Source organism: Drosophila biarmipes, chromosome 2R (genome assembly GCF_025231255.1).
Source record: "Drosophila biarmipes strain raj3 chromosome 2R, RU_DBia_V1.1, whole genome shotgun sequence".
Taxonomy (NCBI): domain Eukaryota; kingdom Metazoa; phylum Arthropoda; class Insecta; order Diptera; family Drosophilidae; genus Drosophila; species Drosophila biarmipes.
Genome location: NC_066615.1, coordinates 3,664,822 through 3,681,998, shown reverse-complemented (window position 1 = coordinate 3,681,998; position 17,177 = coordinate 3,664,822). Strand labels below are relative to the sequence as shown.

The following is a 17,177-nucleotide window of genomic DNA, read 5'->3' as shown; positions in this document are numbered from 1 at the left end:
CCCAGTGGGCCAGTCCAGAGTTCTCCTTTTCGGTTACAAACGCTTCAGCCTCACCAGATATTTTTTGGGGGCTGGAGATACCTCGAGGGCAGGGAAAACTTACCGAAAGGCCTGCAAAATGGTTCGCGATGGACCGCAGCTGCCCTGAATACTGGCCGGAGCATTTAGCTTCAGGAGGACCACTCGCACAATATTGCACAGGAACAGTAGGTTGAGGAACATGGATATACACACAGGCACCACCAGAATGTTATCGTAGTCGGTTTGGCTCATCCAGCAGCTGCAGGGTGGGCGAGGAATTCGAGATGAGTCAGTTGGTGAATTGCTGATTGATTTGATTAGCATTTTGCAAAGCATCGGTCGTACTGAATATTTTTACCACACATGGAAAAATCGGTAAACTATTCGGTTATTGCTAACGTGTTCATTCGATTTTTGCGAGTGAGCCTAAAAAAATCATTTTCCGTCCGAAAAATTTATTTTGTAATAACAATATGATTAAATATTTTTTAAGCTGTCTAAAAGCTTGCAACATTAAAATTTCACCACGCGGTTACAATGAATTAATTCGGAGAGACGACTTTTTTCGTGCATACTCTTAGACAGCTAAAATAGAATTAGAAATTGGTTTCAAGCCCCATGTCTGTTATACCTTAAGTCTGTTTAGGGCTAAATATTACAAATGACTATTTGCCTATGGTAGTAAATTATTATTTTTCTGTGTGTAATGCACTCCAATTAATTATTCACTTACTGCATATGGTCCTCGGGCGTGCCGCCCAGACCGCGAGCCATGCTGTAGACGAATATGACGATGGCCGGAGAGCCCCAGCCGAAGGCGATCAGCCATTTGACCAGCCTCTTCTCGGAAATGAACGCGGCCACCAGGACGGTGTGCAGATAGAATCCCTCGCAGAGCATCCACGAGTAGTTCGACAGCAGGAAATAGTGCAAAGTGATGTGTAGCACCACGCAGCGCATCTGGGGAATCCCACGGAATGCGGAGATCGGAAACCGAAGTTGAATCGCAGCTAGGCATTCGCCAGGTGCGCCCACTTACCGGACTGTGATGCAGCAGCTCCGTATTCGGCATGACCAGCAGGTACCAGACCAACCACAGCGAGTTGTTGGCCGCAAAGGAAGCGAACAGGTTCATGTGCAGCGTGATGCGGGCGCACTTCAGGGTTCTGGGCAATCGAAAGACAAATTACTTTGGGCGGGAAATTGTGGTTCTTTTTGTCGGCCAACAATTGCAAGTTTGTCCATTGACCAATTTGCATTTGGCTGGGGCCAAAGAAAAAGTTTTGATAGGGCGGAACAGGCTGAAAAAGTCTGCTCGAAAAAAGTCCAAGGTTCATTTCCATTTTCCATTTCTCTTTTGCTCAATTGTCAAAACTGAATTTTAATTCGATTCCTTCAAAGCAAATCAATTCGAAGGATTAGATTGCATTCTATTATCACATTCACCTTTTTATCTTTATTTAAATTTTTGAAATTGGAAATGAGAAACATTTCTTCAACAGGTAAGCTAAACTCAGTTTTGCCAGGCAAACAAATATATTAATATTTTTGTTATTAAAAATTGTTTGCATTTTATAAAACTGCTTTAATTAGAATTATCGGTATTTTAGAAATATTATATAAATAAATAAATTTAAACATATTCAAGTGGGCAAATGTCAGCCAGTTTTTTTTTATTAATTAATTAAGAAAAAAGGTTTTCTCCCATTTCAGACACCATGACTTAATTTCTCAATAAAAGTTGATTTAAATTGAAATTCATTACGACTGTTTAAAGAGGATGTGTTTTCCGGGGAGGGTTTCTGGTTTGCCATTCACTTGGTCACGCTTCTTTGACATTAAACTTTTAATTATCCACTTTTTAGGGCGGTCCAAATTCCCACACGTCGCTGGCCCCATTTTATTTGCCGTTGGCACACAATTTAAAACACTTCTGTCAGTCGGTCGTCCTTTCTGTAGCATCCCCCTCTGCCTGCCCCTTCCTTATCCTTAGCCCGTATCTATCCGAATGGGAATGAGTGATAAACAAACCGAGCACTAATTGGTCTGCAGGCACTGGGAAATTAATCGATATCCTGCTCCGGGTCCCCGAGAGCAGACACAACTGGGGAGGGAGACAAAGCACTTTCCCATTTCCGGGGTCAATTGTGCCGCGTTAAGTGAGTGCAATGAGCATTTGGGCCAGAACCCAGGTTGGTACTTGATAAAGCCACTGTCGCATTTGTTTGCCGTCAATAAATTCCGTTTTCGGCGCCAGTCATCATCATATAACTCGTAGTATAACGACCAGCGGGCCTCATTACCCAGGAGTGCTTTTTCTTGCTCCAATCGAAGCCGTCAACTTGCGGCCAAGACGAAGGAGTGGGGACAGTCCCTACTGATACTTACTTGAAATATCCCAATATGCCCAGGGACAGGAGAATGGCCAGCAGCGAGGTGCCGTAGCCAACCTCGTAGATCAGGTTTACACTGTGCCTCCACTGGAGGTATAAATACACGGATATACAGTATCCTTGTTAATTAATCGTAATCTGGACAAGAGCACAGGATCAGCTTACCTCGAGGTCGTCGAGATTTACGCAGGTTGTGTAGTTGGACCATGTTTTATTGGTCTGCGGATGCTTGAACCACTCGCCATCGAGGCCACACTCCTTGTGGGCATATCCTGTTAAAAATTAAGCGTGTTATTATATTAATTTACAGTAAACAAAAAATGTAATTCCCTTCAATATTTGTAATTATAAATAACCGAGTGTGGAGCCTACTACACTTTTAACACCTTTTAAACAAATGTTAATACGATTATTGAACTAAACCAATTTGCTTTTTTCTGCAAACATTTCACTTAATCCGGCACTACACAAATATTTATACTTGCTAAATAAGTGTGATTTTATGATTGACCGTTCGGTAAATATTCCGGCTCTTATTTACATTTTGCGGTGGGACGGAGAATTAAATTGTATTAACCATTATTTATTGCAGCTGCCACCAAGCTAACCGCGAACAAGTTGCGGTTGCCATTCGAAATATAACCATATCAAATTGTTGTATGAATTTAAAATTGTATAATCATTCTGCTGTTGTTCAGGTCATGTGTTTTTTCTAGTCGAATCAAGCCGCGGTCGTGACAAAAACTTTCTTTGCCTGTGGCATGTCGAGAGCTGTTCGATTGCGAGTTACCAAGTTTTCAGTGCAATTTGCCGACTGGCGCTTGTCGAAAAAGTGCAGGAACATTTCTGTGGTGGGTTTCGCAGGTGAATTCTATCAGGTAGTTCGTTTTTCCAGGTTTTTCTACCGATGATCTTTACCCGAACCCATTTATCGCCGTTTGGCACGCAGACGGTGAAAATCACGTATACGCGCTGTGAGGCAGATAAGTAGGGAGTTGGCGTCCGCAGCTCGCCACATCGACGTCCGGAGACCGGAAGTGCCATAAAAGTTAATGGCGGCGCAGTGCCAAAGCACATAATCTTGTACAAGCTGGCGGCGACCCCGAAAGGAAAAAACGAAAGGGGAGGCCAACTGGCAACCACAAGCTAAATGTAGCGAAAGTAGCACTTTCTTGGAGCTCGCCTTCTTTTTTCTCTGAGTTAACAAAAAAAAGTCATTCAACTTTGGCTATTTTCGTTGCCCTGGTCATGGCCAAAACGGGGCTAGGACTCAAGCTGGCTTCCTCCACATTGCTGAGCGCCCCATTAATGCAAATTGACATGCAGCGCATGATTTGTTCCATAAACGGATTCAATAATATTTGTGCACATTTATGCCGATTTTCACAGCGTGCTTGTGTTTTTTAATATTTGCATAAAGCATAATTAATTAGTTTTCGTTGTGCGCTCAGCATGATTAATTTATCTAGCACCATCCACTTATTATGAATTAAATGCGAATACATAGTAAGGCAGGAACATGAGTCACCATTGGATAATAACGAAAATTTCATTAATGATTAAGGAATGAGTTGGAAAACTGCTGGAGCAGAAGCTTGCATCTGAATGTATCACATTGTGGCCGTCATTAACACCTTGACAAGGGTTTTCATTTTATAGTTTACTCGGCAGAGATGGAATCTATTTATATTGTATGAAAAGCAGCTTGAATCTGTAATTAAATTGTTGTGACCGTCATTAACACCCTGATAAGGGTTTTCCCTTTTAAACTTTACTCCGCAGAGAAGCTAACCTATTTATGCAAGTCTTTCTCGTCCCTGGAAAATGCGAACTCTTTATTAAACTTTTAGTTCACTCTCTTCGTAGCTTTAAATACCCAAACACTTGACTTTGTCTTTGCCCAGCAGCCGCAATCAATTTGGTCTTGTTTTCAATGTTACATCCGATTCCAGCGATATCACGGCAAATTGTGCCAAATCAGGCGCAACATTTTAGCATTTTGCCGAGCTCCTTTGGATAATTTAGTGGCCCAAGGAGCTTCGAGGAGCTGGCTCCCGTTAGCCGTGTGCTTATATGAATATTTTATGCTTCCATACGACACGAAATCAAAGCATAACCATAACAGGTTTCCAATTGATTTGGCCTGGCTGCGAGCGTATTTTCTGTTTCATTCATGTGTATTCAGCGATGAGCTTGGGGATGAGGCCAATTAGAGGGTAGTCTGACTACCCCATCTACCCTGCAACCGCATTGCCTCGTGCAAACACATTTCCCTTTGGCGGGGTAGAACGAATATGTTTTTTCGTGTCATATGCAGATCCCCTGCCGACCCCAAAACGGATGTAGCTTTGCGGAATTTAATAAACAATTCAGCTCTGGCCCTTCGTACTTACTTGCTGGATCGAATCCCGTGATGAAGTCCGGGCAGAGTTCGTAGGCGGAAGTGCCGGCGGCCGTATCCGGCCAACAAAGCCAGCCATCAAAGGTGCCGGCGCAGTGGGGTCCTCCAGAGCCTGTTTGTCGGGGGCAAAGGGAAAGGTCAATTTAAAGTTACCCGTGCATAATGGACACCGAAATTGCAGTTGGCCGGGCCAGAACCACGCTGCGAAATGGCACCAACTGCAAGGCCACCACAAGTTTTTAAATTTACTCAATAGAACTTTTAAATTATATTTACTATCTTACTAAAATCTCAATTTGGTCTGTTTTTACCAATTCATAAAAACACTGAAAGGGGTAACACAGAAAAAATGGATAGTTAAGCTTTCACATTAAATGCGATCTATCTGGCTATGGTAACTTTGAAGAAACTACCGCGGAATCATAATTTAACATATTTTGTAATTAAAATTACCTATAGATATATGTGCAACACATATTTAATTTTTTCTCTTCCAAAAGTTATAAATTTGAATTTAATAATCAGTTTTCTAATGTTTAGTATTGAGCATTCAAAAAGTTGCTTCTAGGCCAACCCTTCCTGTGCAGGCTTACCCGCCAGTTGACCGCTGCCGTTTAGCCGCTCTTCGCAGGCGGCCCGAAGTGCATCAAAGTCCGGACCGCTCTCCGCCACACTTTCGGCGATGGAGGCGGCGTTGCTGCCACTCCCACTGAAGGTCATGTTGGGGTTGCTGTTGCCGATCTGCTCGCTCATGGCGGCCTTCAACGATGCACTGCGTCCGCTGAAATGTGGCAAATAAGTTTCGTTAGTCAATCAAATTGGTTTCGGAGCGCTCATAAATGTGGGTGCCAATGTGTGCCCGCCTCCGCATAAGTGTTTTGCGTTTTACGGTCCATTTGGACGGGAATTTAATTGGTTTTCCAACAGCTTTCTGCTGTTAAAGTCCGGGACGGCATTCTGTTGCAGCGATTTCAACAGAATTATTTACGGCTGCTATCATTGATTTTTTACATAGACGCATGGGTTGCGTGAGCAACTTAATTGAACTTTAACAATTGCATCAGCTATTAAATAATAAATGTACTAGCAGACATCTACAAAAAAGTGGACTTTTTCAATTAAACACATGTTGATAGCAAGAAGGAAAGTTGGAACGTTAATTCGATTTTGTTTCGGTTTGAATGGAGAATTTTGAAATAAAGAACACATAACAAATACGATTGGGTTATATTATAAAATGAAGTTTTCCCGTTTTACAATGTGTATATTTTGTTGGTTGCTGAGGGCCAATTTTTAATGTTGGCTTTTCGCGAAAAAATTGCTTTTTAGAGTTCCAACAGCCAATGATATCTGATATGATAACTTTCCTTTAATTACGAAATGTTTTGTGTATTGGTCCCACCCTGGGCAATTGCAAATTTCCTTAAAGTCAAATAAATATTTAATTTTTTCTGTGTGCATTTTTCTGTCAAGTGCAATGAAAGTCGCCTGCCTAGGCTGACAACGTTTATGTGGACAGCAAACAGCAATGAGGTGTGTGCAAATATTCGCTCGCCGAGTGCAAACAAATATTTGAGCCGAGATGTTGTCGATGCACTTGGTGCTGCTCCTGTTCCCGTTGTGCATTCATTCGGAAGGCGGTCATGTCCAGTTGCAGATCGAAGATTTCCACTTCAGGATATCAGACGTTGAAAACCAAACGGCAAATTGCTGGCGTGTGGCGACTGAGGACTTGGCAGGTGGCTTCCCCTTTTTCATTTCAAATTCTTATCGTTTAGGCAAATTGCTGCCTGCACTTAAATTGCAAAGTGACAAGAGCAAAAACCACAAAGACTGCCTGGAACGCAGAAGCTCCAGAAGCGAACGTCATAAAAACTAGGATTGCAAATTGGCTGTGAGAAAATGGGGGATTCCCCGAGGGTTGGGTAATGGCAAACTGAATGCATTTGTGTGCACAACACTTGTGAGCGAGTGGCGTTTTATGACAACTCTCTGCCATGTTTGCCCGGTGTTAGCTGCTCTGCGTATCTTGTTGTTTTATATTTACTGCACAAATTACACGAAATCACATAACATCACTCAGGGCAACTCGCTGGTGTTCATCTCATCTCCCAGCAAATGGGTTTAATGCTTAAGCTGAGCAGACAAATTTGGTTATTAACTGGCCGTAGCCGTAAAAGTGGCTTGAGCAGCGAGGGCTTGTACCCTTAAATTTTACGACTTCTCGGTACAAACTTGCCCATAAATCCCCGACATGAAACTGAGCGTCAGCCATTGAATAAATAAGCGATTTGGCATTCAAGTGAGTTGGAAAATAGTTGGGTGATTGATGAAATCGGATAAATCACCTAAAACGCCCAAACCAAAACTGTTTAGTGGAGATCCCGAGTGTTGAACAAAATCCGTTCATCAAACATATGGAGATTGTGTTCGATTGCAGGTGGAAAGGTAATGAGTAATGTGGATAAAGTCTGAGGTTTCATAGGATCATTGTAGGATCATATTAATGTCTAAAAGTAAGCTCTTTGGATATCTATGTTAAATTAATATTAAAGTTTATTCCTTTTTCTTTAGCTTTGAACATTAAATAAATAAATAAAAAAAAAAATATTTCCCAGTTCCTGATTTTCAATAAAACAATTCTTTAAAATCTGTTTATTTTTTTTCTGAACAACATATTATTTGTGAATCCTCGTCTGGTTCTGTGGTCGGAAATACGGGGGGTGGATTTGTCCTAGCATACCTTCTAGCGTGTCTGATTGCTGGAATGGATAGCTCATGTTTTTAATGTTTCTTTCTGGGGGCGGGGAACGGCCCTTAACGCCCTGCTTTCTCAACACACCGCCCTTGATCAGCTAATAAAAATATTTTTACGACAACGCGCGAAACTCACGCAAAACGTTGGCAATAACAGAAATTAGCAATAAAAGCGTGTGGCGTAGGCGAAAAGTAACGGCAAAAAGTTGGTCTATAGGGAGGAAAATGAGGCGAGGGCCGCAGCAGAAGAAAAGCAGATGCGGCGCGGTAAACAAACCTGACTTGCCTTGACTTCGGCAGCCCTGGCAGCTAATGCCCGATGTCAGGGATCCGTAAATTGCATTTGATAAAAGCGACCGGGAGCCGGGGACCTCAATAAAACGGCAAGAGCGGGGTCGCGGGAAATTGCGTGGCGGAGCGGTCGGAGAAGCATAAAACTGGCAAATGTATTTCACTTTGTGCCTGTGCGCTACATGTGTAGGGGCACCTATTTTAGCACTCAGCAGTGAAGTGTCGACCCTGACCACGCCCCGCGGCCCTTCGCCGCTTCGCCCACTCGCCATAATTTGGAAGAACATAGTGAAAAACTATGTTCGCGAAATGTTGGCAAAACTGTTGAGTATTAAAAACGCAGCCAGGCGAAATTGTGCCGTCTGCATCTGTCAAAATGTTTTCTATGGTTGGTTTGGTTTCGGTTTTCCCGAGTTGCACACACGGTCCCCCTGACGTATGAGTAATGAAAATGTTTGTTCGCCGATTTCCAATTCGTTGGCTGTCATTGTGAATCGAGCGGGCTCAGTGGAATGGAACCCAACTATCCTCGCATCCCCGTGGACAGTTTATCTTCATTCCGCGCTCGGCGCAAAACATCTTTAGTTCTTGCTGCAAAAATTTATTAGGCACATAAATCATATAACGATGTCTGCACCAGCTTTAATTCGCCCACATGGCGAGATCGTTGCATGATTTATGGTGGATTTTCGTTTAAATTTCGTTCGCTTTTTAAGCAAACAGAAGCATCAATTATCAAACGGAATGGTGGGCGGCCATTAATACCTTCCTGAATGTGCCACGAAAGAAAAGAATCGAGTGTAAAATAATTCAAATACATTATGCTTTAAGAGATTGTGTTAAAAGCCCGACATTTTCACAGAATTGTATATTTTATGGAGTGCTTTCCGAGGGTGAGGATTTGGCGAACGGGCTTTTAAATTGCTTAAATAGCATTTCGCCTAAAACAAAATTTTTCCTGTTGCGACAGCCGTGCCAGAATCGTTTTAGCCTTGGCCCGTACAGGGGCATTCCATTCGGATTTCGTCGGATTGGTATTGATGCACTGACTCGCTTTCCATTTTCCACCACTTTTGTTGCAAATGGAATGACAGCGCATAAAGGCAATTTATGAGTTTCCAATTACGCCAGCTCCTGCGGACTTCATCCGGGGATTATAAGTAAAATCCTTTTATGGAGCAGAAATTTTATTTGCTCTTAACCGAGGCCGGTTGGCTTGGCTGACTTGAGGATTAAATGGAGTATCAGTTAATGTATTTAGTATCCCTGTTTAAGGCCATTGTAAAGGCATAATCGTGAAGATTTTAAAAAGCAAAAATGCTTAAAACAAATCGCATGCATACTATTCTCGCTGTAGCCATCCAATAATGTCAGACTTTTGTCCCGCCCGAAAAAGGAACGTGTCCAGAAGGAATGGAAATCATCGTGTCTGCACTGACAGACACATTCCGCTTAAGCTGCCCATCCAAATCGCATTTTGTCATCTTGTATGCTCCACCAACCGGGATGTCCGGGGAACGTATCAGAGCCCACGACATTTTGTCGAGGATAATAATGACAACTGACAGCTGCCAGGGGTCCGATTTGAGAGCGTGCTGGCTGATTTATCTAGCACTGCACTCGGCGGCGCGGAAAGGAGCTCATATTTTAAATAAATATAAAGTGTAAATACGGAATCGCTCAACAGGCACTGGATCCGACGAAAGGGCCCGCACAGGGACACTACCTTCACCGCCATCCGGACGTATCTGTTAACCGGGGATTATGCTGGTCGGGCGGTGTCAAAAAGCTGGGCGGGCGATAAAAATGTTGCCAGAGATTACGAGTACAAGCGATATATTCATTTTCCACACACACTTGCCCACTTGGCTCCGGATTCAAAACGGGCGAGCGTGCAGCGTGAAAGCCGAGCCCTAATGGAATGGAATAATTTATAAAACTCGTCCGAAGAGGCTGGCCGGCAATGAATTAAAGAAAGATGAGGCTTTAAGCCAGAGGGCCAGCGAGAAAGAAGTTTCAGCGGACCGGAGCGAAGTGCATTTGTGCCACATTCTTGCTTTGTGAGTGGCGTTTTCTCGCTTCCTTTGAGCTCCCCTGGACGACCTTTGTCCTGGTTCCTCGCTTTCCGCTGGCCTGGGATAGAGGTGGTTTTCGCTGGACCCTGAAATGAAATACGTGCCACACGTGCTAAATGCCATGTTTTTCCTCGCAGCAACAATTGCACAATTTGTTCGCGCACAAAATTTGCATATGTCTAAGCCAGGGAAGGTGTGGGATCTGAAATGGACTTTGTTTGCCGTCTGTTGTTTGCTCTTTCACAAATGTCTTGCGGTCTGCTCGAAAGTGCTCAACACACACCATAAAGAAGTACACCTATGGCCAAAGAAATAGCTCTAAAGAAATTGTGTCTTTACTTTGGGCTCCAAGATAAGGTTTAGCTTGGTTGGTAGGGATGTAAATGTACCAGCATCCTTTCTATATTTCCCTTGAATTCAGAATAGCCTCTTAGTTAAGACTAATTTAATTGGAACTGTAAAAGTTGTTATATTAATGGTTGAATGTCGTAACAGCAAAGCGTGTGCCTGATCTGTTCTCGGGTTATCAATTCTTAAAATCAAATCGGTATGACTTGTTGCTTAAAATACTGATGATATATTTGAAATGAATATTATCGTGAAGTTAATTACCGCAGTTTAAGACCTTCGTGAATTGATTACCATATTTAATGACAGCAAGAACAACCCCAGGCAAGTGCTATTCCCTTGCGTATAGCTGTTCATTCAGATACATCATCTTAACAACAAGAAAGCAGCTGCTCAAAGGCGCATTGCATGTGCCGTATCCTTTTCAAAGTGTGACAGTCCTGGCAACAAGCAGGACCCCGTTCCCCAGCTTTTATTTAACTTTGTCATTTGGCCAGAGCCAGAGAGAAAATTCTTACTTTAGCTGCGCTTATTCGTTGTGCTGCTTAAGTACTTTGATTTCAGCAACTTTTCTTCGAGAATAAATGTACTTTCCCCTCTTTTTCGCGGCTAAAGTGCACATTTCTTTCATTTTATTATTGTTTGGCCAACTTTTCGTGAGCTGGGAGTTTGTTTTTCGGGTCGCTCTTATAATAATTCCAGTCGGCGTGTTCATCTTAAAATTTGATTATTTCTTTGACGTTGCTAGGGCGGAGACTTTCTGACAAATACTTTGTAGTCCAATTGAAATAAGAAGAGGGCAAAATGGTTAAAGTGGCTTACTTTAGTTCAAACGAAAACTAAAACGACTTCTTCAGATTCTGTGGCTGTCCTTCTGAAAGCGTTGAGGAACTGAAAATAATTGTAACCACAAGTATTTCTTACATTTCGGAGTACTATTATTTTTCAGTTTGTTTGATATTTTTCATGAGCGCAAATTAATTTATTTATATTTTTGCGTATTCAGCTGCCATTATTTCTTATTCACACCCCAGGCATCAGCTCACAATTAATTTGATTTCACTACCATCCCATCCCAGATTAGAGCCCGAAATTAGGGTTTTCCGAGCACGAAGCCAAGATAATTATTTGGCCAGCTCACGCACTTTCGCTTCCTGCGAAAACTCAATTCATATCAATAACATTATTTTGTGGCTGGCCTTATTTTCTGTTCGCTCAGCCAGGACCTGTTTCTCTTCTTCTTTTGCCCCACAATTTGGCAACAAAATTGGAGTACCCAGTATTCTCGGGCATACCCAAGCTGACGACCTCGCCGCACTTTTCACTTTTCATATCAGCAATTTTCTGCACGTCTCGTTGAGTTTTGTTTAAATGTGTTTACAACTGACTACACCTGGGTGAAGAAAACCCGTCGAAAATTCAGGGCAAGGGTGGAGGGCCAAAGCCATTGTCAGCCGCCCAAGTAGAATTGTTTTGTCCTCGTCACCTCCATTTCAACGCTATACCCTGCCCCCAAAGAGCTTCCCCTCTGGCAGTGAGCTAATGTCATATTTCATTTCATTTGCAATTTGCGTTGCCTTTAGACAATTGTAGCTCTATTCATATGGAAATTCACGTTTACCGGCTCAGCTCCTCTTGAAGCGGTTGTTTATGTTGATGTTTGGTGCTGCCTTCTAAGCTTTTTTATTTGTTATTTAGCAGCAGTTATTCTTTCCAAAATTAATCGTACTTTTCGTGACTTTTCTTTAAGCGTTGACCAAATATACAGTATTTTCCAATACTTTAAAATAATATTATAAAGTATTAAATGCTTTTTAGCTATCTTCATGTTAAACTATTTCTGATAAGCTGTAGGGTACTTTAAAGTTTTTCATAACACAACAAATATGAGTTTATTTACGCAGTTCCAGCTTGTTCGGTACGAAAATTTCAAACGTTTAAACTTTTATTTCCGTTTGTCTGTCCGTTCGTTTCTACGCAAACTAGTCTCTCAGTTTTAAAGCTATCGTGCTGAAACTTTCCCAAAAGTCTTCTTTCTTTTGCAGGTAGTATATAAGTCGGAACCAGCCGGATCGGACAACTATATCTTATAGCTCCCATAGGAACTATCGGGGAAAACTTAAAAAACTAGTTTCCGTAGAAACGGACAGACGGACAGAGAAACGGTCAAAGAACTAGTGAAATTTAATTTTTTTTATAATATCACTGAAGCTAGCAAAAATCCTTAAAAATTTCACATGGTGTTACTAACGTTGATTATTTATTATAACTGCAAGGGTATACAAACTTCGGCTTGCCGAAGCTAACTTCCTTCCTTGTTTTATTTGGCTTTTATTGATGCGGTGGGACTTCCATTAAGTTATATTATATTTTTTCTGCTGCTATCTATTCCTGGCAAGTCATTTTAATGTTGTAATCCTTTGAAACTGCTTTTATATCCGCCTCTTTCAATACTGCCTTGAGTTATTTGTGTTGCACCAGTGACTTCAGATACAGCCGACTTTCCTTTTTGGCTGCTGATGTTTCAGCTGTTGCTCTTTGTGGAATATAAGCCAGGGAATTTGTGTAATTGTCAGTGGCTTGTTCCCATCCTCCGCCCGTCCCCGGCTGCATAATAGAGGAACAAAGAGTGACCGGGGCAGCAGAGGTCTTTGTGCTTCAGCTGCTTTCGAATTCACAAAGTTTCTGCCTAATTTTGCATATGACCCGGACACAGGAAAAGTTTGGTTAGGACTGTTGATTGTCGGACTGAAATTTGTTCGTGATTTATTGCCATTCGTAGCTGCCGAGCGATTGATTTACAATTTGAAAACACTTAAAGTGTTTAAGGCTGAGTAAAACGATTCGGAAACAAAGTTGCCAACATAATTTGTTTTGCAAGTCCGAACTTTTTAATTAAATCCGAAAGTTCTGGGTGAAGTGGTCAGTGCTGGTCTAAGGTAAACTAGGGATTCGAGCCGAATCTAATCTGGATCAATAACAAGCGGCGAACTGCGTCACCCGGAGATACGACAAGCTGGCCAAGTATCTGGCGGAATCAAAAATTAATTAAATGTATATTTGGCCGGTGGCGCGTGCTAAGTCTAAGTTTCGGTTGATTCAACCACCCATAGCACTTGTTGCGCTATCTCTTCGAGGCCGTATCATAAACTTTTCCGACAACTGGGAACTTTTGTTTACCGACTTTTTGTTAATGAAACCAAGCGAAGATACTACTAACGAAGTAGCAGGACTTGTTGGCTTAATTAATTCAGTTGTTGTGTAATTTTTCTGGCTTGAACTCCTGTGCCTCTGATATTTAATTAGGCTTCCGATGACAACGGCATGAGCATGAGCATAAATCTGCGTGCCAAACAAATGAGTTCGTTTGTGAACCTCCAGCACAAATGTATCTGCCAGATACAATCACAATTCCATTACAAGCCAGTCAAGCGTGTGTGTGTGTGCACTGGCCAACAACTCTTGGCCACATTGTGTGCTCGGCATTAAGTGCTTATCTGATTTGCCTTCTCGCCCACGAGACAAGACCGAGGCCAAAAGCAAACCCAAGTTGCAGCCGCAAGGCATGTCAAAGGAACTTTGTGCTTTGAACCTTTCGCAGGACGTTATCGAAAACTGTTTTGATTGCACGCCTCGGAGCCAATTAAAACGATGTTGCCAATTTATCGCAGTTGCCCAACGGAGCAACTGGACGGTTGCTTAACGGAGCAACTGGACGGCCAGAGTCCGTCGGATAATTCAATAAACTTGGCCAGATTTATCTCCCAGGGTGACTTTGTCCCAGCCGAAAATCTTAGCTCTCGTGGATTCTAGGAAGACGTCTGCTGCTGCTCCCCTCTCTGTTTATGCATTAAGCAAATTATGGGCATTATGGCACATGTTTAACCAGATTCTCCGTGCTTGGCATATGGCAAGTAAGTGGCATGCAGATGAAACACAGAAAGAAAAAATGTATTTTACTATAACAAAAAAATTGCATATTAAAATGCATTGAAAGGATGTGTTATTTTTAAAGATTGTAAGCCCTTAAGGAACTCAGTGTTACATGATAGAGTGAATAGTTGCCAAGAAAGAAGTTGGTCAAATGTCTTACTGATGTACCAATTTAGTAAGAGAAGTATTTTATTGAGTGTTGCAATTTTTGCTTTGTGTATCCTCTACGATCCCGCCTCCCCGATAAGCAATGAAATCCGGGTGCTGTATTCCCCTCCAACGAGCTCAGTATAATTTTCCATATTTCATGCTGCATGCAACAATGAATGCCAAGTGGGTTAAACGAATGCAACACTCGCCCGCATGCAGAATATTTCAGATTGGTTATAGCAGCAAGAAACTTCCTGCATTGCGGCATTTACCATAGCTTTTACTTAATTAGATTCTCCTGTTCCTGATTATAGTTTGTTCTGAATTATTTGGGATATAAGTAGGGTATTTTTAATTTAGTATGCATTTATTTTCCACTATTGTTATTTTGTACGCAATGAATGGAATCGCTGTTTTGAATGTCTTTTATGGTGATATAGGCTAAACTTTTAGATTTAATGCCTTATTTTATGAGAGTCTATAAACATTACGAAATTAATTAAATTTGATTTACGATCATGAGTACCTTAATAAAGTACATTTTGCCTTGGCTAATCGAGAGATAATGGCAGCATGTTATTGGCTTAAAGAGTTCTTTATGAGCTGTTTTGCCCAAAGAGGAATACTTAATGGCACCATTAAACCGCTGCTTTAAACAAACGGCTTGTTGTCAATTATACTCCAATTTGAGTAAATACCTAGACCTTGGCACTCTTAACACACTTCACACTCAATTTAATGCTGGAGAGAGCGGCCAAGAAGGTGCTCCAGCTTCGCCAGGGAAAGGAAAGCCTTAAGTGAAAGAAGGAGGGAAATTCAGCCCCCTAGCAGCCGTGTCAAAGGGAAGCGAAATGTCGAAATGAATTTTCAGACAGTGAATTATGTTTTCCTTGGCCACACTCCGTGCTTCCCTCGCAGTTTTTGTGCGTTTTATGCCATGGGGCGGCATCTTAATTACCTGCAATTTCGTGGCCGCAAAGCGCACACGGAAAAAGGCAACAAAGGGTAGAAACGAGTGGGTGGGACAAGGGGGAGCGGCAGGGGTCCGCCAAAAAGGACGCTTTTTCAATAGAGCGTTTTAATTTCAATGGGTTACTATGGCCGCGGGACGGGCCTGTTAAAAAGGATATGCTTAATGTATGGATTTTGTTTGCCAACTCTTTGTGCTCCGTCTCCTTTTTCGAGCTCGCCTTTGGAAGCGCAAGCCATAGATATAATACGCCATAACTTAGCATAAATTACGCGGACGCGCCCGAGGGGTGGCGTAATTGCTGTTTATGCATACTTAATCAACTGACCAAAGTCGAATCGCAAGGATTTAACGACGAGCTGAAGCTCTGGGTGCCGCTGATTGCATCAGCTGGCTGAAAGAACAAAAGCGGAATTATGTCGGAGCACGCAGCCCGCAAAACTTCAATTAGTTCTGGTTTAAGTTTCAGGCCCCGACTGATTGGTTTCACTGGTGGCCGAGGACATCGATGGCCACATCCTCGAGCCTGATGGACCCTGATGGACTGGGGAATGACACTTGCTGCCAATCCATCTGCCACTCACTCGAGACAGCCGTGCGAAGATGGACATTTGTTGGAACAATCCTGTCTAGGAGGTGGAGGTAACGAAAGACTGCACGGGAAAAATGTGGTCACAAAAGTCTTATTTGTATCGTATTGACATGACTCTAGTTTGTCCTTCCTAAAAAATAAAATTTTAAATAAGACATCTTTTTCTTATAAATAAAACTGATCAATAATTTTTTTCGTTTGTATTCTAGCTATTTGCTACGAATAAGTCAGTGAAAATATAAAATTATACCTCCCTATAGCTCCCACGTACCGAGTCTCACATTTATTTTCTAACACTCTAGCTGTGTAGGTACTCAAAATTTATAGCGAGTATATTTTAATTGTTCGTATCGTATTCCACAATGCTATTCTGTGCTCTGTGGCAAGCTAAAAATGGGCTCTGGCGATGCCCCCGGGTGTGTTTATGAAACATTTTGCATTATTTATACCACTCTGGAACTCATTAGCCGGGATTTAGCAGAGGTTGGGCAGTGGGAAATGCTTTAAAGCCTTCGGTGGAGCACATTAAGAGCAGCTGACCTTTGACCGGCTTAATCCGAAGCTCACTACAGCTTGCCAGCTCAGTGGCATTTGACTGCTGGATCCGTTCGAAGGACACTCGAGCAGATCCTGTCGCATAAAAGAGGGCTCTAATTGAAAGGGAATTTCCCGTAAGTGTGTCCCTAATTAATGTTGCAACATTTGTTGCTAAAAGTTTCGACTTTTGTTCCCGAAAACAAGTAATTAGAGGCCGGCTGCTGGAGGTTTGGCCATTAAACAACCCAATAAACGAGCTAATGAACATCAAATGGGTCTTGTGCACGTATAGTCGAGACCAACAAAGGCGACAATTTGGCTGTGGACTCTTGGCCACAACTTAGTTCCTCTTTTCGCACTTGTCCCTCCTGCATCTTTAATTAAGTTAGGCGCACTTTTTAATTGCTCATTGCAAGCGGATCCGACCCAGAATTGTGAAGGCGCACGGCACCGTGTGGGTGTTCCCTCGTTCTAATGCAATTTTCATGTTGCATGTTGCATATAAAAGCAGCCAACTCAGCGCCAAGTGAAATATGTTTATTTATGCCATGGGACGCTCGTCTGGCATTTGGAACCTTGCCACATGTGCGTCGACACATATATATCGCGCATACGCAACATTGCCGGCAGGTTGGCCGCAACCGCTAACCTGGTTTACCCAGACAAAGCAGGGAGCCAACTTATGATTAGAATTGCATTAGGGTCCTTC

The 17,177-nt window shown here is 42.3% G+C and overlaps 1 protein-coding gene across 3 annotated transcripts in view; it reads right to left on the bottom strand.

Moving 5' to 3' along the window:
• Nucleotides 1-17,177, bottom strand: part of LOC108029739 (calcitonin gene-related peptide type 1 receptor) — a 31,487-nt gene that overhangs the window by 8,210 nt on the left and 6,100 nt on the right. For all 3 annotated transcript variants that reach the window (XM_050887198.1, XM_017102225.3, XM_050887199.1), the window contains exons 2-8: nucleotides 5,409-5,596; nucleotides 4,808-4,927; nucleotides 2,580-2,686; nucleotides 2,410-2,501; nucleotides 1,061-1,187; nucleotides 755-981; nucleotides 104-280 (exon numbers count right to left, since the gene is read on the bottom strand). In XM_050887198.1, coding sequence (XP_050743155.1) covers nucleotides 104-280; nucleotides 755-981; nucleotides 1,061-1,187; nucleotides 2,410-2,501; nucleotides 2,580-2,686; nucleotides 4,808-4,927; nucleotides 5,409-5,568 — 1,010 coding nt within the window. In that variant the 5' untranslated portion in view covers nucleotides 5,569-5,596. The remainder of the gene's footprint in view (nucleotides 1-103; nucleotides 281-754; nucleotides 982-1,060; nucleotides 1,188-2,409; nucleotides 2,502-2,579; nucleotides 2,687-4,807; nucleotides 4,928-5,408; nucleotides 5,597-17,177) is intronic.